The 23,257-nt window shown below is 34.1% G+C and overlaps 3 protein-coding genes, 1 long non-coding RNA gene and 2 other non-coding genes across 8 annotated transcripts; 4 read left to right on the top strand and 2 right to left on the bottom strand.

The window, feature by feature from the left end:
• The first annotated feature begins 565 nt into the window (after positions 1-565).
• Positions 566-2,223, top strand: LOC107008219 (probable carbohydrate esterase At4g34215). The gene is made up of 2 exons (XM_015207155.2): positions 566-1,374; positions 1,798-2,223. The coding sequence occupies exons 1-2, from the start codon at positions 760-762 to the stop codon at positions 1,987-1,989; spliced, it is 807 nt and encodes a 268-aa protein (XP_015062641.1). The 5' UTR covers positions 566-759; the 3' UTR covers positions 1,990-2,223.
• A 4,852-nt stretch (positions 2,224-7,075) lies between these two features.
• Positions 7,076-9,247, top strand: LOC107015298. 2 transcript variants are annotated; one of them, XR_001456311.2, is made up of 3 exons: positions 7,076-7,507; positions 7,814-7,897; positions 8,010-9,247. It is a non-coding gene; the product is annotated as an uncharacterized LOC107015298 (long non-coding RNA). The 2 variants fall into 2 exon arrangements; XR_001456310.2 differs by having other exon boundaries at positions 7,077-7,897.
• LOC114075813 lies at positions 7,294-7,512 on the bottom strand. Its single transcript, XR_003576202.1, has one exon. It is a non-coding gene; the product is annotated as a small nucleolar RNA U3 (small nucleolar RNA).
• LOC114075740 lies at positions 9,104-9,264 on the top strand. The gene has a single exon (XR_003576136.1). It is a non-coding gene; the product is annotated as a U1 spliceosomal RNA (small nuclear RNA).
• Positions 9,265-13,213: 3,949 nt separating this feature from the next.
• LOC107002585 (neurofilament heavy polypeptide) lies at positions 13,214-16,751 on the top strand. The gene is made up of 2 exons (XM_015200660.2): positions 13,214-13,423; positions 14,202-16,751. The coding sequence occupies exons 1-2, from the start codon at positions 13,376-13,378 to the stop codon at positions 16,473-16,475; spliced, it is 2,322 nt and encodes a 773-aa protein (XP_015056146.1). The 5' UTR covers positions 13,214-13,375; the 3' UTR covers positions 16,476-16,751.
• Positions 16,752-17,672: 921 nt separating this feature from the next.
• Positions 17,673-22,912, bottom strand: LOC107008621 (transcription factor PIF3-like). Of its 2 annotated transcripts, none has more exons than XM_015207735.2 (9): positions 22,478-22,912; positions 21,927-22,110; positions 20,563-21,772; positions 20,355-20,459; positions 20,180-20,245; positions 19,805-19,870; positions 19,198-19,698; positions 18,259-18,379; positions 17,673-18,094 (listed from the first exon to the last, which is right to left on the bottom strand). In XM_015207735.2, the coding sequence occupies exons 2-9, from the start codon at positions 22,013-22,015 to the stop codon at positions 18,081-18,083; spliced, it is 2,172 nt and encodes a 723-aa protein (XP_015063221.1). In that variant the 5' UTR covers positions 22,016-22,110; positions 22,478-22,912; the 3' UTR covers positions 17,673-18,080. The 2 variants fall into 2 exon arrangements, with proteins under 2 accessions (XP_015063221.1, XP_015063229.1); XM_015207743.2 differs by having other exon boundaries at positions 17,896-18,094; positions 21,927-22,107.
• Positions 22,913-23,257: the final 345 nt, after the last annotated feature.

Below are 23,257 nucleotides of genomic sequence, written 5' to 3'. Positions count from 1 at the left end.
AGATTTTAGATATAGACAAGATGATGAGTACTAAATGAAACAGGTTCATTCTTTGTTGTCTTATATTCCAAAACTGAGCTTTGTAAACCTCTTCCGGAGGACATATATGGATGGATACTCTGAGCACCGTTTAAGAGGAAATGCTTGTCATGAGCTCTCACTTCTCAACTAATTATCATCAATACACATATATTTTCACCTTATTAAGTCACTCCGGATATGAGTAAGTAGTTGCCTTCAATTCCCATCATCATGCGCTACTGATTGTAGAATTTGATGGATCTTCACAAGTTGGATGCCGTTTTTAATTAACCCTTTCACTTTTTCATTTTACTATTTTATTTAATATAATGCTGCTTGACAGAACTTTATTATTATGTCAATATATGAATCAGAGTTGTGTTTTTTTAGACGGCCTAATAAATCAAAGTTGCTTATCTATCACGGGCTCCTCAGTACCGCTAATAAATTTATAAAAATGAAAATGATTACTGAATAAATAATGCCCATAACACAACATTCTGAATGGGCAATGTTTTTTTTTTTAGAAAACGTTGTGCAGTGCAGTGGTACCGCTTTGAAATTTGTATGTTAGTGTTAATTAATCAGTGGTGGGGCTGCATAAAGTAGTCCTAGCAATAAAGGATCCAATCACTTTTACTTAATAGCTCGCCCTCTATCACCCCACTCTCAGCCCATAGTTTTCTAGATCTAATCTATAAAAAAATTATTTTGAATTCCTTTTATCACAGAAAAACAATGCTTCCTTATCTGTTATTGCTGATTTTAGCACACGCTGGTTGGGTAACGACAGCAGATCTAGAAAATTATTCACTGGTTAAAAACATATTCATTTTAGCAGGGCAGAGCAACATTTCCGGTCGAGGCGGAGTGATTAATCACTCACTCCGTCCCGGAGTAGTTAATGAGTCATGGGATGGTGTCATCCCACGTGAATGCGAGTCCAACCCATCAATCCTCCGACTAAGTGGAGGACTTAAATGGGTTGAGGCTCATGAACCCCTTCACAAGGACATAGATGTGAACAACACTTGTGGGATTGGTCCAGGGATGCCATTTGCCAATACTGTTTTGAGAAAAGATCCAAGTATTGGAGTAATTGGGTTGGTTCCTTGTGCTGTTGGAGGAACGAGTATTACTGAATGGGCTCCAGGCGGCTTCCTTTACAGGAACATGATAAAGAGGACAAAAGCGGCCACACGAGGCGGCGGAAAGATCAGGGCATTGTTGTGGTTCCAAGGTGAGAGTGATACAAAGACACTTGAAGATGCCAAAATGTATAAGGTCAGATTGGAGAGATTCTTCAACCATGTGCGCCACGATCTGGGAATGCCTAATCTAACTGTGATTCAGGTATGTCTTCTTTGAGAAAATTATTGGATATATGCAAATACTATGAGTTTACCATCTTTGTTCCTAGCTGTGGCCTAGAACGTTTGCTCTGTTTTACTTTAACAATCTTTTGGCCATTTGAAGTTGACAAGTTTTTTCATTGGTTTTAAAATTAAAAAAATTGACTACTGCTTTTGGAGTTAAAATAAATCTGAAGATTGTGGATTCGGGTCTGAAATAAAATATGAGAATACGTAAGGTCCCATTAACCCTTTTTTTTTCCTGATCACAACTAGCTAAACATAATTAAATTTATCTAAAGGAAAATATATTTTTGAATAAAAGAAATATTCAAAAAAACAAATGTCGGTGCAGTGACTCATAAACGTGTGATCGAAGAGATAAGGTGGTCCTAAAGGGATATTTTTTTTTTGGGTGGTGCAGATTGGAATTGCAACAGCACTAGGGCCATACATGGAGCTGGTGAGGGAAGCTCAGCGAGAGATAAATATTGGGAATTTGAAATATGTGGATGCCAAAGGCCTGCAGATCGGACCAGATTACACGCACCTTACTACTGCTGCACAAATTCAGCTTGGACAGATGCTCGCTGATGCCTTCCTCCGCCCCAATTAGACGCTGTTGGTTCACCTAAAAATAGTGTAATTTCAGATTGCGACTGAAAAATTGCAACTATTTCAGAAGAAATTAGAGGGATAGAAGAATGTTGTTACTCTTACTTCACATTTTCTCCCCGCATGTAACATTATTAAAAAGGAGTGAACAACTCTATTTACACGCGGTGAGCGTATGCTTATTGTTTTCGTTCATTCACAAAACGAACATAATATATAATTGGTTTACCTCATCTTATCTTATTTTCTAATGTTTCTATGGTTTTTTTTCCTTTCACACACATATGTGGCAGTAACATGCAAGTCAATTTTTCCCAAGTTTGTCTATTGGTGAATCTTTTGAAATATCGTTACATAATGAGCAAAATATGTGAATTATATATTTATTGGTTTTTAACATATAAACAATTTTGCAATAAGGAGATTTACTACTATCCTTTCTAGTAATACCGAACTTTATATGATCATATCCTTTGTTTTGACTAATCAGCCGCTCTACTTAAGTCAAAAGCTAATTGTTGGTAGCACAGAAAGAGGGAATTTAAAAAGTTGTCCATGAAAATAGAATTTATTTAATCCACACAGATTTGATTAATATAATTAAACAGATTCAGTTGCTATTCAGGAAGGAAGACATCTCTTTTAATTTTCTTATAAGCAATAATTATGATAGAAATATATTCATCAGATTTATTTCATGTGTGGTCATTAAACTTTGACAGTTATATCAATAATAATCAGTAAATTGCAATAATTTTATCTTATTAAAGTCACTAAATTATGTAAGGGCAAATTACATAAATCAAACTAGTTTAAGTTCTAATTATTCTCTATAGTTTTAAAGATTACTTTTCATATCTATTTCAAGCTTAGGAACATGATTTTGAATCCGTCACATACATGTATCTATCGAATTTTAAAATCGAGATACGTATTTTCTTTATATAAATTAATTAGTTGTAACTGATTTACTTAATTAAAGGAGTAATTGATGATTTTTAGAGTACATGACAGTTAATTCTGGATATCAAATTAATCAAATCTCTTAATATAGGGAAGAAATCAAGGAGAGTATTTATGTCTCATTAATTTCATATATTATTTATGTATCATTCTTTGAAATAATAAATTTATTGATTTTATTTTATTACAAGTATATTTATATGTATTATAGAAGTATCTAGTATTAATTTTGTATATTTGTTATATGTGTCTATTATTAGTTCTATGTATCTATTTATATGATCTAATTTTAATTTCATGTATCTAATATTAATTTAATGTATCAATATCAATTTCATACATTATATTCAAAAACATGTATCTCAGATACATCAACTCTTAACTAGATACCTGATGTGTATCCAACATTGTTACATATCATATGATGTATGTGTTATGTTAAGTAAAGCTTGACGTAATTCTCCCTTGATTAAGCAGTTTCAATACTTAGATCTATTCTCGACTTTATTATTAACGGATGAAGAGTCTGTCTTGCAATGAGAAACTTATGAGTGAAAATAACAAATAAAATTGTTTGAATTAGTATAGTACTGTTAATGTGTAGTACCTTTAACAAGAATAATCTGATTTTGAGAATAGCCAGCCATTTAAAGTATTTGAGAAACAATAAAATCAAAAATATAAAATCAAATTTGTATAGCTTTTTAAAATTGAACGTAAGAACATTATGAACTTTAACTCAAATATAAAACCAAGATACATAATGTATAATGTTGATTTGAACATGCAAAAATGTGTTGAGAGGATGAAGGAAGAAAGAGAGAAGATGAAGGAAGAAAAAGGGTTGGTGGACGAGTGGGTGGGGAACGACATCCTGAGATGCGTTTTATGTGAATATAAAAAATTTGACTTGTTCATTTGGATCATTAATTAAGAAGTTTATATTTAAGATAATTATTTAATTATTATATTTAAGAGATTTGTATATTAAATTAAATTTTTTAAAATATATGATATAAATATTAAAAATGATGTAATTGTTCAAACTAGAGGTAAATATAGTACTTAGGATAGTTATATAGTTTTTCCTAAATAAAATTATTATCGAGAATGTTACCATCTTTTAAATCATAAAGATAGTTTATACTTACAAATGATTTTCCTAAAAATAAGGTGGTAAATTACTTTTTGATCTGTTGAAGTGCCTATGAGATCGGTAACAAAGTTGATGTATCCGTAGAAAGAGTAGAGTTTATGAGGTAAGAGCTATAATTATCTAAAGTTCATTTTTCTCTTTATAGATAACTACAAAGTAGTAAAGTCCTACTCCAATTCTATTTTACACCTAATGTCCTTATAATTTGTCGATTATATGTCATTTTCTTATATAACGCCCAAGAAATAATAAGATGTAACAGTTTAATGATACATAATGTTTTCGTCTTGCTTGTTTTGTTTTCAAGTAAATAAGAGTCTTTTTCTTCCTGATGATATATTGATAAATATTCTGTGCAGACTCTCGGCAGAAGACTTACTCCGTTGCCAACTAGTGTGCAAAAAATGGAATTGTTTAATCTCGACACCACAATTCAACGACATGTATTTAAATGGCGGTGCTGCCGTCCGTAGAGTTATTGTGCACCAATACGGTAAAGCGGAGTGGGGCATAAACATAGTGTTTATCGATGATTGGTATAAAAAGAGTCGAGGGATTTTGAAAAGGAAGAAAAAATTGAGACGTAGTTGCACTTGTGAAGTAATGAATTGTTTGTTTAGTGATGTTATGGTTTGCTCCTAGTTATATATTACGGCTCCCAAATGAGGCATGTAATCTTCAACCCTATAACTGGAGTACAACGCAGTTTTCAAATCCCACATACTACTGTTATTGCACTCTATTACCATCCAGTCCACAAGGAATATTACGGCATTGGGGGTAGATATTTGGGAACAACCACACAAGAATTCATATTACTTAGAATTAGGTCGGTTTTATCGAATGAGGTGGATTTTGAAAGGGGATGGACAAAGCTTAATTATATATTATTTCCTATGCCAATTTGCCCTGCTCCTATTGTGAAAACAGATGCTATTTATTGGATGGCTGAGCAAATGCATCCGTATCGTTGTTGCGGAGTGTATGTGATCGTATTTGACATTAAAAAGGAAGAATTTCATGTGATATCACATCCGGGAGAGAGATATTGTTGCCAAGTTTTAGAACAAGAAAATGTTCGGATGGATCTCATAGAAAAGGAAAAGGTCCTGTCATTCTGTGTGATGACTTTTAACGCTGAAGAAATACTAAAGTTTGAATTGTGGGATCTGGAAGATGAATACACATGGAGTTCAAGTAGTGAGACAATCATTCTTGATACTAAGCTATATCACTTGAATGGTTCTTTCAATTTAGCGGTAAGAGTGGTTGGCATGGTAAACGGGGAATTGATAATAAGTTGGCTGTGGAGAGGAGTATTGGCTTACCATCTTCAGCGAAGAACGTTCCGAGTGCTGGATGACCTCGGAGGAGCCCATGCTCTCATTCATAACAGAACCACATTTACTTTCAAAGGTATACCAAAATTATGAATACGCTGCACATTTAGTTCGTTTTCATTTCACCTCTCTACATTAACTGTATTTATTTAGCTAGTTATTTGAATTCTCACCCTTCACTTTTATTTAATATTCGTTGTGATCATAAATATTGCTTATATATAATCAGTTGAATTTGAGTAGAGTGGATTATTTATATTTCATGGAAAAGTTTTCAAATTTCTAGATGGACTGCTTATCCACTACCAACATATGCTTCCTGTTACCACAAACGTATTATTAATACACCACAACCACAGGCTCTATTATTTCAGCGATTTATTCTTTGTATTCCTAAAATAATTTTGATAAAATGTTTTGTTCATTAACAGAGAAATATATAAGAATGACCTTAATGATTTGAAAGATGTATATACAAAATTGACCAAAAATTGATGCATAATGATATAATGGGATGAAGCTCGCTTTGAGAATAGTTTTGAATACATTTTATCTGTTTAAAACCTCATCATCATCCCCTTTCATGAGTACGCTAAAACCTCTATAAATTAATATAGGTGGAATCATGAAATTTTATTCTTTTATAGAAATATTATTTAATTGCTAAATTAATATTTATTAATTTAAAGAATGGGAATCATGAAATTTTATTATTTTATAGAGATATTATTTAATCACTAAATTAATATTTATTATATTTATTAATTTAAAGAATGGTTTGAGATATAATGAAGGTTAATTTTGATTATATCAAAATCATTATATATTATTAATTTATGTATCATTTTATTGGTTTCACATAAAAACTAAAAAATATTATACATAAAGTACAATAAATACATCAAATCATTGTATCTAAGTAATTTCAAACTTGTGATACTGCGATAATAAGAGCTTTCAAGATATATTGTCCTAACAGATTTCATCGTAGAATATTAGAAGGTTATGAAATGGAACAACTGGTCCAACAAAGATTAATGTTTTGAATGCTATATTTTTTAATCCTTGTTTAGACAACAAACATTTAGCAAGAGACAATAAAAAATTATTTTTGCTACTGTAAAATTCGTTTGGGAGATGCAATCTAAAAGAATTTGAATGAACCCACTACGTGAAAGTTATTCATGTTCACAGGTCCAGGATATTAACACCCAATTTTGACCTTCCCCGGTAGAAATTAATTCACGAGCTTCTTAATTTTCAAACAATATAGAATAATTTGTTTTACAAAATTCAAATACTTTTTCAAAAGTCATTTTAAGTAATCTTAATCGATTTTTATAATTTATAATTAGTAAATATGTTTTCATATAGTTTATAGACATAATTGGTATATTTCGTAAATATTTGAAAATTTTAATTTTAGTAAGTATTTTATTAAATTAGTTTAGTTTAAGTTATAGTTATATTTTTAAATCACTAGTTTATAATCAAATTAATTATTTTATTTTTATTAAAATTAATAAGCTCGTTAATTAATTATATTAATTCGTCCTATCTATGTTTTAGCCGAATTCCTTAGTAAAAATTCAATTTGGCTAAATCGGTAATTCATTTGGCTATATCAAAAGAAAAAGGAAAAGAACAAATACAGTAAAGCAAAATTGATTCTTTGAAATTAAGAAAACTAAAAGGAGAAGGGAAGATCTGAAATTTCATAGGTTCAGCTGCAAGAAAAGAATTATAGCGATTATCGCAGCTCTGAGCCCAGAAGCCATGGGGAGCCTTGCTTATCTTCAAAAACCAGAGCAGGGTAATTCCAAAAAAAAAAAAGATTTTTTTGAAGAGTCTGTCAGACAGCCATTAAACCATCTCAGGCACCATGATTGTTAGCTGAGAACGATCATCTACTGCGCCCATGAGCCCCAACGGGCACTGGTGCTGTTTAATCACGCTCTAGTCTAATGGCAATGATTCATCCACCAGACTTGGTTTCCTGTCTCCTTAGAAATCAAGGATGCAATGGTACGAGCCTATAGAACAGATCCTGTTCAAGTAAGGTCGTGCCCATACTTCTCACCTCACTTGATTAAGTAGTATTCTCACCCTCACTGTGCTGTCGATATGGGATAAATTTGAAGTAAAGTTAACCGTGGATGTTATAAATTTCTATATCTTATTGAAGATTTGAGGAATTCCCAGTGATGGGAAAGAGGAGAAGTCTGGCGTTAAATGGGTTTTCTGGATTGTAAATGAAATGCCGGAAAAAATTCTCTATGTATTTGTTTGTGTGAAAATGGAAGAGTTAGCTTTGAATGTTGTTCTTCATGCTTTATTAATTTGCAATTTTGTTGATGTTTTTTCAGCTAAATGATGAGATGAAGAAAATGGTTGAATAGCAAAAAAGAAAAGAAGAAGAGAGACAGAATTAAGCTCTCCTTGAAAGCAAGGTACTTGTCTAGCTACTTTTACCATTCATAGTAGAATCTTTCACATTTATATAGTGTTTTCTAGAGACAAAGAAAAATCCTGTAACCGTGCTTGTTTATTCTTGTCATCCAGTGTAAGGTGTTGTGCGAATAACTTTCACTTAGCATGGTATCTTGCTAATTGAGTGGTGGTGGAAGAAGAAATGGAAGGGTAAGAGAAGGTATTGGAGTAGGATGTAAACTAAGGTTATAACTATCACTATAAACATGGTATCCTGCTTATCGAGCGTCACAGTGTATGTTTGCGTGAACTGTTAGAATGTGCAATGAGGGTCAATTGTGATTTTGATCAAAGGCACAAGGATAAATTATTTCAATTGTTTCTCCAGACTTGCTGTTGTTTGTGAACTTGATTTTTGATGCTTCTTGTATCTATCTTGTTCTTTGTTGGCTTCTGAATGTGAGCTTGAGTATTACAATGTTCAAAGTCATTATAGCGTCTCTCATGCCTCACAAAATTCAGCCTTTGTCAGCTCTTCTGTTGTATGCTTCAATCCTTGTTGGGAAAGAAGAGCAAGACACTTATTTTGCTTGTATACCTGTAGAGCGGAAAAATAATTTTTCCTTTCAATCTTCAATGGTCTAATCTACAGCTTTTATGTTCAGCCTTGTTTATACATCCTCTGTCCATGTTAATGTGCATGAAAACGATAAATATCATGTGGTTCGTATGTATAGAACTCTTTGTGTTGCAACTCACATAGAACTATGTTTATGCCTCTTTAAATGAACCTTACAATTATCATCAACTGGTGCCGTTTTGCGCCACTTATATGTCATAATTACTCCGAGAACTTGCTTGATCAAAATTACTCGGAGAAGTTAGTTGCTCCGTTTTTTGCCAAAACCATTCAGTAAGTTAAGCAGAGAGGTGGCTGCACTTCCATGTGAATTCCCAATGTTGAAAAGGATTATATGTGAGGCTCTCTTTTCATGCATATTTTTCATGTCTAATCTATTTAGACGTTGAAGCACAATTTTATAATTATAAGAAAAATATTCTTTCATATAATTATAAGAAAAATATTCTTTCATTATACATAGGCTTTGTTAATTTTCGTTTTCTATTTCCAAACAGAAAAGGTTCCCATTTTGATTATAATCCTCCCACATTGGCATCTAAGAGAAAGGTGTAGTATTAGTAATGGACTGAGCTTTCGGAGAAACATACTTACCTGGACGGGGTCAATGGGTGATCAATAAGGCCCATGGCCTAGGCTTGTGACCTCCATTGCACTTTGGAGGGGTGCCTGCCTAAGGTCGGCCCAAGTGGTCGAGCCTACGTCATAATTTGTTGCTGTGGGGGCCTGCGTACGCGCGGTCCCTGCCCAATTCTTAGCTCAAAACTTTTCTTTTTTGCGTGTTAGCTCTGAATATTCAAGTGCTCGAGGGGTTAAGCATCAATTTGGGGTTCGAATTCTACTTAGCTGGTCTTTAGTAGTGCTTCTGCTCTTGTTGGGACATGACTTTCTGCTTCCTTGGTAAATATAATAAGTCAAGCACAGGTACTAAGGATTACCTGGAAGGAAAAAGGGACGATAAATGTTGGGGATGCTGTAAAAATATACTTCTTCTAGTTACTGAACTAGACTCAGAAAAACCAATCAGCCAAAGCTATTGACATTGACAAAGCTCCATCATAAAACTTGTTTAATGCAAGTATTGGAACTGTACTACTGTTCAAAGGATATGGTCGTGTGGCACCTAGAACCTCGAAATACTAGATCCGTCACTTGATATTTGATACTTCGAATTTGAATATCAACTTACGTATAAACCGTCTGAACAAAAATATAGTGATGAAGGACATCACATTCCCTCACACACCACATTCCCTTGCCTGAACTTAATTCTACATGAGTTCCCAAACTGCCACAATTGGATGAAATAAGTATTTTTTTATGCCAGTTTTTTCATATGCCTATTAATATCAAATGTTTTGAATAGTCGATTATTATAACTTTTATATTTTAAGTAATTTTAAGACATGTTAATTTTGTTTCAAAAAACTTAAAGATTGTATATCAGAATTCAACGTGAAAAATATATAGTTTATTCTTTAGTACTTCTGACTCGTGCCATATAAAGCAAGACGGAAAATAACAACTAAGAAAGTACTTTCGTTATTTTTTTATCTTTGTTTATTTTTGCGTTGATGATAGTGGCTAAAGTGTTGCTGAGAGCAGCGGTATGAAGATTGAAATTAATAGTGATGATAATTGTAAATACCTTTTGTCATCAATTACTATCTCCTTCAATTATTTTTTTGAAAATATTTTTTGATACACCAAATACAACGGCCTACTTGTAATAAGAAAACTAAAACAGATACTATATATAAAATAAGTCCACCAAATTCCAGCTCACTGATAAGGATAATTGGATGTGTCCAACTTGATCACAATATATGTGACTTCGATATTTTAGCTTTTAAATTTAGCTTTGGATATATCGAAATCAATTTTAAACTTAAAATATCACCTAAATTAAAAGGAGGGAATATATTTGTCAAAACCCAACGTAACGGGCTAAATGTTTTTGTCGAAACACCTCTAGCAGTTAACGTACCAACCATTTGCTATAATTAAACTATTCTCACCTATTTTATCTGCCTACCGTTCTACTTGAACTAGTAGATTGACTACCCTACTGCAAGTCATTCCCAACTTCTTTTTTAGTTACTTTTGAACTAATAAAAGTACATTATCCAACAATTAATTAATGTTTTCAAGACTCATAATAACTACAAACTGCGAATAAAGAACAGTCAAAGTGAACCTCCAATCAAAACTCTAATACATCACAACTTTAATATTCATCATATATTATTACGATAGGGAACCAAAAAAGTTAAAATTGAATTACGATTTTACTCTTATTATAAATTAAAATGTTATAAAGATATTTAACTATTTAATTTAAATATTAAATTATATTATTTTAATCAAAATGTTTATATGACTTCTCCACTTCTTTAGAATAATTTTTAATTAAAATATCTAATTTAATTTATTTTCTTGAAATTATTTAAAATATTATTTTTTCGTTTAATATTTATTTCGGGATTCAATGAATTTTGATTATCAAAGTTGAATTACTTTTTTGCCTTTTACTTAATAAAAATATTTAATAAATAAAAATAACTAATCTAATTAGTAGTATTATTTAAATTGTTACACAAGCTAATTAAATAGGAGTAATATTTTAATTATCACTCAAATTACAACAACCTATATTCAATGTTTTGGAATTGCTAACTTTTTCATCTTCCTAAAATTGTCCTCTATTCAATATTTTGATTTCGTTTCAATTTCCTGAACTTCCTCCTTCATAGGAGGCAAGTGCCTCAACGGCTTCATCACGGCAGTGTTCCTTCTTGGAACACTCTTCGCACGCGGTGGCAAGGACTTTTCAGCACCATTGTCTTCTCCCAAACTTGCAATGGTTGCTGCTGATGTTAACCTCTTCTTTACATCGACCCTCTCGAGCTTCATGGCTGTAAATCGAACCTGTCCCTCCGTTGCCTGTACCTTTACCATGTAATTATATATGCATTTATCCCATTAATTTTAAATTTGTTATTTCTTTTAATTTTCATCCGTTGGAAAACTTTTCATGTACTCTATTAAGTTTTATATAAATATACATAACATTTTAAAAAAAATATAGGATGCAGTTCCAATTGATTTGCACAGTAATTTTGATAAGTGTATTACTATTCAAATTATATCATACAATTGAAAACTTGAGATTCTTATAGCCGATTGCATATTTGAGGCAACAATGTCAAAGAACCATTTCGTGGTAGTTTACCTATCAGGTGATGTTGATTAATTAGTTAAAATTGTTGTGTCTTTATTTTGTTATTCTTTAATTTATCTTACACTTTAATATATGTAAGTGCATGTATTACTATAGAAAAAAAATGTTATATATAAGATTATATACTTCAGAGGTTTAATCAAAAATTTGAAGTTGTTAGTTTAATCTGGTGTTGCAATACATGAAAAACATTGATTTTAATAGTTTGTCATGTTACATTCGATATATATATACTATTTTTCTAATTATTTATGTTAAATTCAAAAAAGAAATGATTCAGAAGTTTAAATCAGACAAAAAGTAATTTTCCTTTCAAATTCATATAACTCATATTATTTTCTTTAAAAAAACTACTTAACGTGAAATACACGTATTCGGTGTAGGTTATAATTGGTTTTATTTTATTTGTTTTATTTTATTTCTCCCTCTTTTAATTCTTGAGTCCGTAACCACACCCCATCAAAAAAAGAAAAACCAAAATCTACTCTTCTATGTTCTTCCCCTACGTTAACCCTAATAGAAGAAAGAAAAGTTTTTTTTTTCCTAAAATTAACTTCTTTCTTTCAATGATGCTATTATTGATCATTTTCAAAATATGAAAACATGTGGAGTTCAAATACGAATGGATGTTATATTTTTATGCAAAACTTTACAGCTAGTAATTGACAGCCTCATGCCCTAAATTCTCGATCCACCTCTTCTTATGTGAATGAGGAAAATTTCTTGTAATAAAATACAAGATTAGAAGATGTAAGACCCATATAATTAGTTTCTCGATTGTTAGGAATGTCCTTTAAAGAACATTTATCTATTTATAATGAGAGATTTCTATAATCATAAGATAACTTTTAAAACGTCATGGACCTCCTCTTCATAGTACACAATTGCATATTTTTTTTCATTACAAACATACATATAAAACCAACTAGACACCATCCATGGACCTATGCCCAAAAATAATTTTCTTTTTTATAGTGAAGAGAAGTTAGCCTCACTGAAAAATAAATGGGGCCAAAGCCAGAAAAATATCTATGAAATTTCAAATTGCAACTCTCTGTAAGTGGACAAAATAGACAACTGTTTCCCAAATTATTAGTATTAGGCTGTTAAAACTAATGGTCCCATAACATACCATGACAATCCAATTCTTGACAACACAAACCTCTTCATATTTTCCCAAACATAATTTATATTCCTTTTTTGCCTAGTTATTTTAATATTTGATTTTTTGTTTATATTCAAAATTTAAAGTTGTCTTTCCATCATAATTAGTATTAGTGAATTAAAAAATTTATAGGATTAGTTAAAATTTTAAAAGTAATTCCACCAAGTGAGTGACAGATCATTCATCATGTGAACATCAGTCCACCCTGTTTCTTACTTTTCAAAAGGGCTGGCTGTGGCCTGTGGGGTTACAAGACACAGAGAGAGTGTGGTTTGCTCTACTTACTTACTTTGTGTATAAGCCTTTTTTTTTTGGGCTATTGCCAACCATATCATTCTTTTTCCTTTCTTGTCTACTACCCCTTTTTTCTTTATTTTCTTTACTCTACTCAATCTTGCTTATCAGTTTAAGAAGGATCATTTCTTTCAATTCTTCATCATCAATCTCTATACATGGCTACTAATACTGTTTCATCAGATCATCCAACTGCTGTCTCTGAGGTAAGCTTCTTCTGAGTTTTCTCTTCTTCTTGCTGATTATTTTTACCAGATATGTATGTGTTCTGTTACTTTTTGGTTGTTTGGTTTTAGTTTTATACAAAAGAGTTTTGCAGCATATATATCCTTTGTTCTGCTTTATCATAAGCTACTGTTATGTGTTTGAGTTTTACTAGCAGAGAGTAAATTCTAGATTTCATATTGTAAATTTTGATCTTTGAGTTTTTCTAGCACAGAACAGATTTGTTCTTTGAGCCTTATTGGTTGCTGCTATCAGTAAGCAATTAAAAACAGAGAACTTTAGTGTTCACAAGTGAATTTTACTAGTCTACAGAACAGAAAACTATGGACTTTTTTCTAAGGAAGATGATGAAATTATTCTGTAGTTTTTATTCATGATATCATAACAGAAGAATTGAAATGAATTTTTTTATAGCTATGCTGGAATCTTGCTTTTGTGTTGATGTTCTGGGCTGTTTATTTCATCATCCTTTTGACTTAGGAAGTAACTTGAATGTGACAAAAGTTAGTAGTATCAATCTTTTTTGTGACTTGTGACTGATGAGGAAATTACATTATGTGTTTCCCTAAATTTGTCCTCTTTTTAACTAGTTCAGATTTATGTTACCAACTCAGTTACATCAAGTTTCTTCAAAGAAACTGATAGTGACCTACCCCACACACCAAAACTGAAAGCTTAATGTCAAAGATTTTATTTTTTCATTTTCTCATTTGATTTCTAGTTTCTTCTATTCTCATTGCTTCTTCATGTTTACTGCAGCAAGCTGAGAAGGAAGTGCTGCCTGAAGAGGTTAAGACTATTGAAGGAGAGAGTGTTCCCCTTACCAAGGAGAATGAAGATTCCCCAAGTCCAGTGGTTTCTTCTACTGAACCAGTGGTAAAAGTAGAGGACACAAAAAGCGAATCAACAGTAATTGAAGAGCCAGACAAGAATGAGGAGGAAAAGCCAAAATCAGTGGAAGTTGATGACGGGGAGAAGCCAAATGCAGAGGAATCATCCCAAGTGATAACTGAAGAAGTGAAGAAAGATGAGAAGCCAATAACGGACGAAGCTGCCCCAGCAATAGTTGATGAGGTAGAGAAGTCAACAGTTGAGACACCACCTTCAGCCATCATAGAGGAACTAAAGAGCAATGATGAAGAAGAGAAGCAAAAAGTTGATGAACCACAAGTCCTGGAAATTGAAGAGGTGAAGAAAGCTGTGGAGGAGCAAAAGCCTGTTGCTGATGAACCAGTTCCTACTGTAGTTGAAGAAGTAAAGAAAGCTGATGAGGAAGAGAAGCTGACAACAGAAGAACCACCAGTAACTATCCTTGAAGAGGTGAAGAAGAGTGATGATGAAGAGAAGCCTAAAGCTGATGAACCAATTCCAACAATAGTTGAAGTAAAGACAGCTGATGAGCAGCCCACGATAGAGGAACCACCACCAACCATAATCGCAGAGGTAAAGAAAAGTGATGAGAAAGAGAAGCCTGAAGCTGATGAACCAGCTCCAACAATAGTGGAAGAAGTACAGAAAGCTGATGAGGAAGTGAAGCCTAAAGCTGATGAACCAGCTCCAACAATAGCGGAAGAAGTAAAGAAAGCTGATGAAGAAGAGAAGCCAACGATTGAGGAACCTCCAGTAACTATAATTGAAGATGTAAAGAAAAGCGTCGAGGAAGAAAAGCCAATAGCTGATGAACCACTGCCCCCAACAGTTGAAGAGGAGAAAGAAGTTGATGAACCACCTTCTCCACTAGCCACAACTCACGATGCAGAGAAGCCAAAAGCTGAGGAATTACCAAGCATACCTGCTACTTCAGCAGAATCAGAAGAAAAGACAGCAGACAAGGAAATTGAGCCTCCTACTGTCGAAGAAGTTAAGAAACAAGAAGAGACACCTGCATTGAATGTCACTACCAAAGATATTCCTGAATTAACCAAGGAATCTGCCCCTGAGCCAGAAGCTCAGATTATTCCTGATCAAGTTGCTGATATTACCAAAAGTGAACCAGAGGTCCAAACAGAGGCTGGAAATGTTGAAACTCTAGACAAAGAATCCAAAATAGAGCCTGAGAAGCAGCCAGCAACAGTTGACATCGTGGAAACGTCAATTGAGGCTGTTGAGGAAAAGAAGGAGCAAATAGACTTAGAGGCCAGTGAACAGCAAAAAGTTTTAGAGGCAGAAGTTCCAAAAGCAGAACCTAAGGAAGAAGCTTCAGAGCCAGCTCCCATTGTAGAGGAAAAGCCAACTGAAGCTACTCAAAAGATTGAGCAAGAAGCTGCCGAGGCTGTTACCGGAAATGAAGAAGTGATTCCAGTGGATAAGGTAGAAGAGTCCCCAAAAGGGGAACCTGTTGTTCCAGAGAGCTCAAATCAAGTAACCTCAACTACTTTAGAAACACTCATGCAGAAAATGGACGAGGAAAGTCCTACAGAAGTTGCTGCAGACAATGTGGAATTGGTTCCAGAGGCTAAAGATGCTGAAGCACCACCAAAAGAAGAGGTGGAAAATGTCGAAAGAGAAATAAAGGATGTGAAAACTGTTGGTCAAGATGAGAAGGTGGAGAAGAGTGTTGCAACTGAAGAATTAGCTGAACCAGAAGCAAAGGGAGTTGAAACATCTGAAGTTGCTGAAAAGGCTCCAGAAGTGGTGATTGGTTCTAGAGACATTGAACAAATTGCGGAAAATGGGAGCTCAAAGGATGTCACAGTTCCTACAATTGAAGGCAATGAAGCTGCAGAAGTTGAGAAGAAAGTGGATGAGAATGCTACTGCTGAACCATCAGTTGAAGACGCTCAGAAGTTGGAGACAGAGACTAAAGATCTGAAGACTGCTGAAGGTGAGAAAGAAGTTGAGGAGACAGCAAAAACAGAAGCTCCTAAGGATGGTGAAGACAAGAAAACTACAGAAGAAGTACCAGTAAAGACAAAGCAGTCAAATAACCTTATGTCCAAGGTGAAGCAGTCTTTTGTGAAGGCTAAGAAAGCAATCATTGGAAAGTCTCCCGGCTCTAAATCTGATACAAAGAATGAAGTTAAAACCAAATAAGATAAAGGGAAGAAACATTACAATGATCATAAGTGAGTTGTTTTATTAGTTGTGCGATCTTTTATTTTTTCTTTTCTTAAACCTTTTTTTCATTTTTTTGGGTCAGATATATTGGTTGCTCTGTTCGGGATGTCGTATGATTCTAGTGTTTGTCATAGGTATTGTATAGTTGTGCTTTCTAGTCAATATTTGACTTTTAATTCAGTTTGTGAGTTTGTGGAGAAACCTATTCAATTGATTGGATGATGATGTACATAAAGTGTCATATTTTCTACATGTAGGCTTGTTCTTGCTGCAAATCCTTTTTATTGTTGCTTGTCATGGTTAAAAAATCTCATTTATGAGATTACTTGTGTAGTCAGTCATATTAATGTGGGACTGTCTGCACATCCAATGTAAATGTGGTATCCATTTTTTGGGAAACAAAAAGTATATATGCATACAGGATCCAGCATATATAAAAGAAGTGATGAGGAGACGCACACGTCTCATCCTTAAAAATGATGCTATGCACAACACAATTCTCATCAGAGGAAATTAATGGACTCAAAACTGGGGCATAGAAGCTACATGTGCAATAAATTCACTATCAAGCTGGATTAATGGCGTGAAAAGGACTGCTTCTTTGCAGCTTCTTCTCATTAGCAACTTTCAAGTTTTTAAAATTTATACTAACCAACTTTTAAGGCTTGTGTCAAGTTCAACTACAGCTGCAGTAACTCCTTTTTTCCTATCTTTCTTTGTAGCTCTTATAGAGAGAATCAAGAACATTAGCAGGATGACAAAAGCAAATCAGCATGCTTTTTTTCTTTTTTTCATAACAATGGTATATAACAAGGTAACTCTACCCATCGAGGTTAAGCTGAAAAGAATCATTCTGTTTTCCCTTCTCCCAGTAAAAGCCTTCTTTTAATCTTAGCCTAAGCGAATAGGAACAAAATTTGTTGAGAAGTTGAAGACTTGAAAGCAGCAAGAATTTGAACTTGATGGTTTTAATCCTTATATTCTCATCATTAACTTCCGCAATTATACGTTCCTTGATTGGTTGATACTTTCAACTGTTCCTAGTATATATTGATACTCCATACAAAAAAAAAAAACCTAGCTTCAGTTGAATAATTAAAATTTCTCTGCCTCGTATAACAGAACTAAATTTAGCATGCATAGAGAAAAATTACCAAACACCAGGTTGCAAAATGATCTCAAGAGAAAAGAGTAGGCTCATATGGATAATGAAAAGCACATACAGGTGAATATAAGAGAAATGCTTGCGCTATTTTATTATTTGAAGAACGTTGATGTCTGATACACACTACATTGTTGAGATGCTGCTCCCTGCTTTTAGATATCTTTGATGTACATTGGAAGGAGAAACTTATGGTGTCTTTATATTACCAAGGTCTGTGCATGCATTTGTCTACATTCTGATGGCAGTTGCAAAAACCAACTTCATTCCGGAACTCTACCATTCATCTCCAGTAACAATAAATTCTCACAACTGCACATCGGTCGGAGTTAAAAGAGGCTACCTTCCACTGAATGAGAAATGACTTCTTCCCAGTTAGGATGGAACCAAACAGTCATTTGATCAGAACCTACAGTTGTCTACAAACTGGGACCTGCATTCAGTGAAATACTCAATTATCTTCCAGGTCATGTAGACAAAAGGAAGGACCATATATACATTACAACAAAGGGTGTTTTGGCAGAGATTCACAATATAATAGGGAAGAACCATCTTCGCATAATGAATGAAGTTATTCGTTTTCTAATACAAACTCACCAGCTTCATTTCCGGGCACATTTGTTCGGTTGGTCAACCTATTTGCTGCACTACCAATGACATCAGGGAGTTGGTCATTTTTTTGTGCTGATTTTTCCAGAACTTCATTTGTTGCTTGTACCTGGTATAGCAGGAAATAGAAATTATTATGATACATCACTGATGTTATCTGACAACAAGAAGGACTACACCATGAACGGAAAGCAAAATATACAGATATGAATGCAAGCAATGATTATGTTAGACAAATACACTTGACCCCAGATAATACAGGTGCAGAACTTTACAGTATTAGTCCTCAGCTTAAGGAACAGACGATGAAAGAAAATAAACCAGATTCACGAGAAACAATATCTCAAAAAGTATCCTAATGAAGTTAGAATTTCTATTCGAACCAGCTTAGTTTGCACCTTGATATTATCATAACTTGTACCTGCTTAACCACCAGCAAAGGATATTGGATAACTATGTCCACCAAGCCTTAAGCAAATGAGGAGACAAAAGATCGCTAGGTGATTTCTCCTTGGTGCATTATAGTCTGGACAGTATTTTGCCATTTTTTTGGGAAAAAAATCAAGTTTCTTATCTATTTACATATGTATAGTATCACATGGTCTTCTCAAATTAAAGTTCCAAATGCTGATACCTTAACTATACCATGACTACTACATTTACGAGTATCAGCCTATGAAGTAAAAGCATACTGTTGTACAAAACAATCTTCTCATATTGAATGATCTTTTCTTTGTTGAATTAGCCTAGGATCCCATCGAACTCTTGCCATCTTTATAAACAGAACCACAAAATAAAAAGTAGAAACTATTTCAAACAGTAAAAAAGCAATTGTAATAACTCTATCATTTGTTTCTCTTTATCTACTTTTTCCTGATCTCCTGTTCAATAGATAGAAAATCACGAGTCTTTCATAAAAACACACACCTGACTGCATGTCTGATTCTGTGGGCAGCTAGCTTCAGCATTTTGGACTATCTGTGAGTTCTTGTGTACTGGAGTTTTGGAATCCAAATTTGGTTGTGCACCCCGTATCTCCACCGGAACCCCTTCTCTTGCAACATTCATAGGAACAGCAGCACCTGTTGATGGTTGCCCGGCCAAAGGACCCAGAGATGCTCGAGGAATTGACATTGGAAGTCCTTGACCAGGATGTGCAAATACGTGACGATTAGATACAGCTATTCCTGGATAAGCGGTGGAAGCAGGAATAGGAGGTGAGGGAAAATGCCCTCCTTGCACAGAGGGCATTGGATACATGGGGTAGCCAGAAGATCTACCATTCATCTCAAGCATACCCATCCCAAATCCCATCCCCATACCCATCCCTAAACTCATTGGGGAGAAATGTGGCATCTGGGCTCCATGCATGTGCTGCATAGGAAACATCATTGGCGGGACGCATAGCCCTGCTCCCATAGACATTATCTGCAAAATAAACAAATGGGATGAGGCAGTTAGCAATTGTAGTTATGACTTCAATTTCCAGTTCTTAAGAAGCAAAATGCACAAGCATAGAAAACTATCATCTAACCTGTACTTGCAGTTGAAGTGTCTTCAAATATTCAATAGCTTCATCAAGCATCGAAGCTTTATCCGCCTAGCAATCAATAGGGGAACCCATCAAAAAAATGAAAATGAGAAACTACAGGTGATGGCTAGTTTTAAGATTACCAGCAACACTTCATCAAACAATGTCAGTTCCAAGGGAACTTGAAATATATAGTATAATATCAGAAAAATCTTATTCAAGCTTATGCATTGAGCTTAAATAAATAATCACATTTTCAAGTTTTTGACTAACTCGTAAAGTTGATTGCTTAATGACATATGGTTTTAACAAGAATGGACATAACGATAGAAATCAAACTTGTCAGCATGACATTAACTTATCCAAGATTTTTCATACCTTGTTGCAGTTGGGTATAAGTTCCTGTAATGCACGCATCTTCTCATTAATCCTATCCCTTCGCCTCTGTTTGCAGAAAATGAATAAGAAAGCATTTAGATCCAGAATGTCTCAACAAGATCTACAACCAGAATATTGCCAAAAACCTCAGATGCTGTGGTAATGGTTTGCTTACCCGCTCAGATAAATTATGCACCTCTGCAGCTCGGCTTCTCTTTGAACCTGTACCTCCTCGAGCAGCAGAAGGTTTTTTTATACCAACAGATTCTTCTTCAACATCCTGAACAAAGAATTTCCTTGTCAGACTGTTGAACATCCTGACAATTAAGTAACATACTACAAAACAAGGTTAAAATATAATGGCCTTTAAGCAATACACTTACTTCACTTCGACACTCAAACTCCTCATTATCTCGGGTTTTCCTCTTTAGGTTAAGAGGCTGATCACTTGATCCTCTCTCTGCACTGCTACCAGAACATACAGATGAGCAAGCAACCCCATGTTCAACATTTCTTTCACCATCGGCAATATGCTTGGTTGCCTTAGCACTGGTAAAATGATCATAGGTGTTGTCATTGTTACTTGAACAATCTCTGAATGCATTATCAGACTGTTCAACCTGACATGATCTATCATGAAAGCTGGCTCCAGATGGTCTTGACTCGAGTTGGGAAGATACCCCATTAGTTGGATAGTGGGGAAAGTTATCCTTCTTAGAAGTTAAGAAGTTTTCAGTTGCTGCTATACTAACATGATTGTCACCAATTGTCACTTTTTCTTCTCCTTTTTTTCCCTTAGCTTCTAAAATAGGTGAATCTGAGATATTTGAACCCCCAGTACTACTTTGAAGCTTAGCTGCTTTAACTAATGTAGCAGGTCTTGAGAAATGTGAGAAGTTCAACAAATTGGACCTATTTCCAGGCATGTTTTGCTTTTGAATTTTATTGCTTTTAACATCACCAGCTGAAGCTTTTCTTTGATTTGATCCCCCCAAAACAGATATTGGAGTATTGCTATTTTTACTGCTAAAGACATCTGAAACTCCTGATTCTAGGGTAGGCATTGACGCATGACCTTTCTGAGATGGCAATGAACTTAACGGGCTAAATCTGGAAGAGGGAGAAACCTTTGATGTATTTCTTTGCTCAAAATTCACAGCATTATGAACAGGAACACTGTGTGAATCCCCAATCATCTTGTCAGAACTACCTCTCTTATTTATTAAACCAAATACACTCAGTCCAGACTGTCCATTTGCCGTCACGCCAGATATTTCAGGTAATAGTTGAGCACAATAATCTTGTTGCAGACTGTCATCTGCTGGATATCCTAACCAAGGCACCCCTTCATCCTCTTGAATCAAATCTAATTCACCAGTGGGCACAGATAATGACATATCATTCAACATGGTGTCCATCAGACCAAACTTCCCAATCTTAGAGGTTGATGAATTTCCCGTGTACTTGTCTCGATCCCCTGAGGCACTCGACGGAAGATTATTAGGAACAGTACTTTTCTTAGCACTACTGTTCTGTCCTTGCATCACAATCTGACCATTTTGCCATTTAAGCTCAACCAAGTCATTCTCAGGACTGCATAAAAAAAAAAGCAAAATTCTCAAAACATAGCAACAACTAACTAGCAAACTATTAATCAACTAGCTCCAAGCATAAAAGAGCATTAATAAGATGCAAACGGGAACATTTTATTTAAAAACACGAATTGCAAAATAGAAGCTTTACTCACAAAGATGACAGATTTGAGGTAGATGAGATCTTCTGCTGGCCAGATTCAAGCTTCCCAATAGCCATCTTCAAAAACTCAGAGAGAGGCATGATGAACAAGTGTGTTAACTGCTACTCAGAATTGATCTATGTTTAGGCACTCAAGCATTATTGGGAAGCCTTCCACACCTGGTCCAGTAACACTTCTTTTCGACAACAATACAAACATTTCAGACTTTATTCAAGCATATAATACTGTAAACCAAAAACTGTTTCCATAAACAAATGTCCTAATCAGTAAATTTATATAAAACCCATAACAGTAGTAAAGATATAAATATTAAGTTACCAGTCAAACCCCCAATTGTTTAATGAGACTTCATTCAGATACTTTAAAATAATACACCAACCAACTTGAGCTTTCTTTGAGTTAAAAAGTTCAATTCTTTTTATTCAATTTCAATCATTAGAGTATAAAACCCTTCAAGATTTCCTTAATTAATTAACAACCCACAATTACTATTTATATAAAATAATACAAACAACTATTGCTTAACATAAAACAAAACCCACCTCTTCAATATACACACCAAGATTAACACTCAGCTTCAAGATCAGTTCACTAAAGTAGAAAGCTCTCACCCCAAAAAGAAAAAAACACCCAAGTTTCTGCAAGAAAATCTTATTCTTGAACTAGTATTTTCCTCAAAGATACAATTTTTTTTCTTGAAATCACCAATATTTGGGAGTCCACATGCTCAACATAGCATTCCGAAAAAGTGGAAAACTTCACAGCTAAACCCAAGTCACTTGGGTTTTTGAGCTCCAACAAAAACAACTGTACTTCTTGAAAATGTAAAGAAGATTTAGAGAGAGAAAGTAAAAAAAGATTGCAAAGTGAGGATTTTGGGGAGTAATAGAAGGCGGCGAAAGGTTTGCGAATTTGCAGGTGGCCGAGGAACGAAGAAACTCTCGCAGTATATTACTGAAAGCACAAAAATGTATAGCACTTTGCCTTTTAACTTGACACAGAAAAAAAAAGAGTATAAAAAAGCTTCCAACTCTGTTTTGTCTTTAACCATGGTTAACAAAAGTACACTTAAATAACTTAACCGCGGTTTGTTTATCCTTTTAGGAGTAGTAATTGTTACGTAATATTGTTTGTTTATACTCCCTCCGTGCATTTTTTTTTTTTATAATTACGGTGTCTGGGTCAATTTTCATACACTTTGATATTATGTAAGTTAACACCGGGGAAAGAAATTATTTAATACTTTTTATTTTTATTAAATTTTGAACAAAACTTTGAATTTTCAATCATTTCATTGACAATTAGGCCAATTCTTAATTTAA

This window comes from Solanum pennellii, chromosome 1 (genome assembly GCF_001406875.1).
Source record: "Solanum pennellii chromosome 1, SPENNV200".
NCBI lineage: Eukaryota > Viridiplantae > Streptophyta > Magnoliopsida > Solanales > Solanaceae > Solanum > Solanum pennellii.
This window is presented reverse-complemented; position numbering and strand designations above follow the sequence as displayed.

Bases quoted from the DNA above. Each gene is read 5' to 3' on its own strand.
- LOC107008219 (XM_015207155.2), top strand. From the start codon at position 760: ATGCTTCCTTATCTGTTATTGCTGATTTTAGCACACGCTGGTTGGGTA. The intron at 1,375-1,797 runs GTATGTCTTCTT...TGGGTGGTGCAG, and splicing joins CTAATCTAACTGTGATTCAG to ATTGGAATTGCAACAGCACT.
- LOC107002585 (XM_015200660.2), top strand. From the start codon at position 13,376: ATGGCTACTAATACTGTTTCATCAGATCATCCAACTGCTGTCTCTGAG. The intron at 13,424-14,201 runs GTAAGCTTCTTC...TGTTTACTGCAG, and splicing joins ATCCAACTGCTGTCTCTGAG to CAAGCTGAGAAGGAAGTGCT.
- LOC107008621 (XM_015207735.2), bottom strand. From the start codon at position 22,015: ATGCCTCTCTCTGAGTTTTTGAAGATGGCTATTGGGAAGCTTGAATCT. The intron at 19,871-20,179 runs GTATGAAAAATC...ATTGATTGCTAG, and splicing joins TTATACCCAACTGCAACAAG to GCGGATAAAGCTTCGATGCT. The intron at 19,699-19,804 runs GTTAGATGATAG...TTTATTTTGCAG, and splicing joins CACTTCAACTGCAAGTACAG to ATAATGTCTATGGGAGCAGG.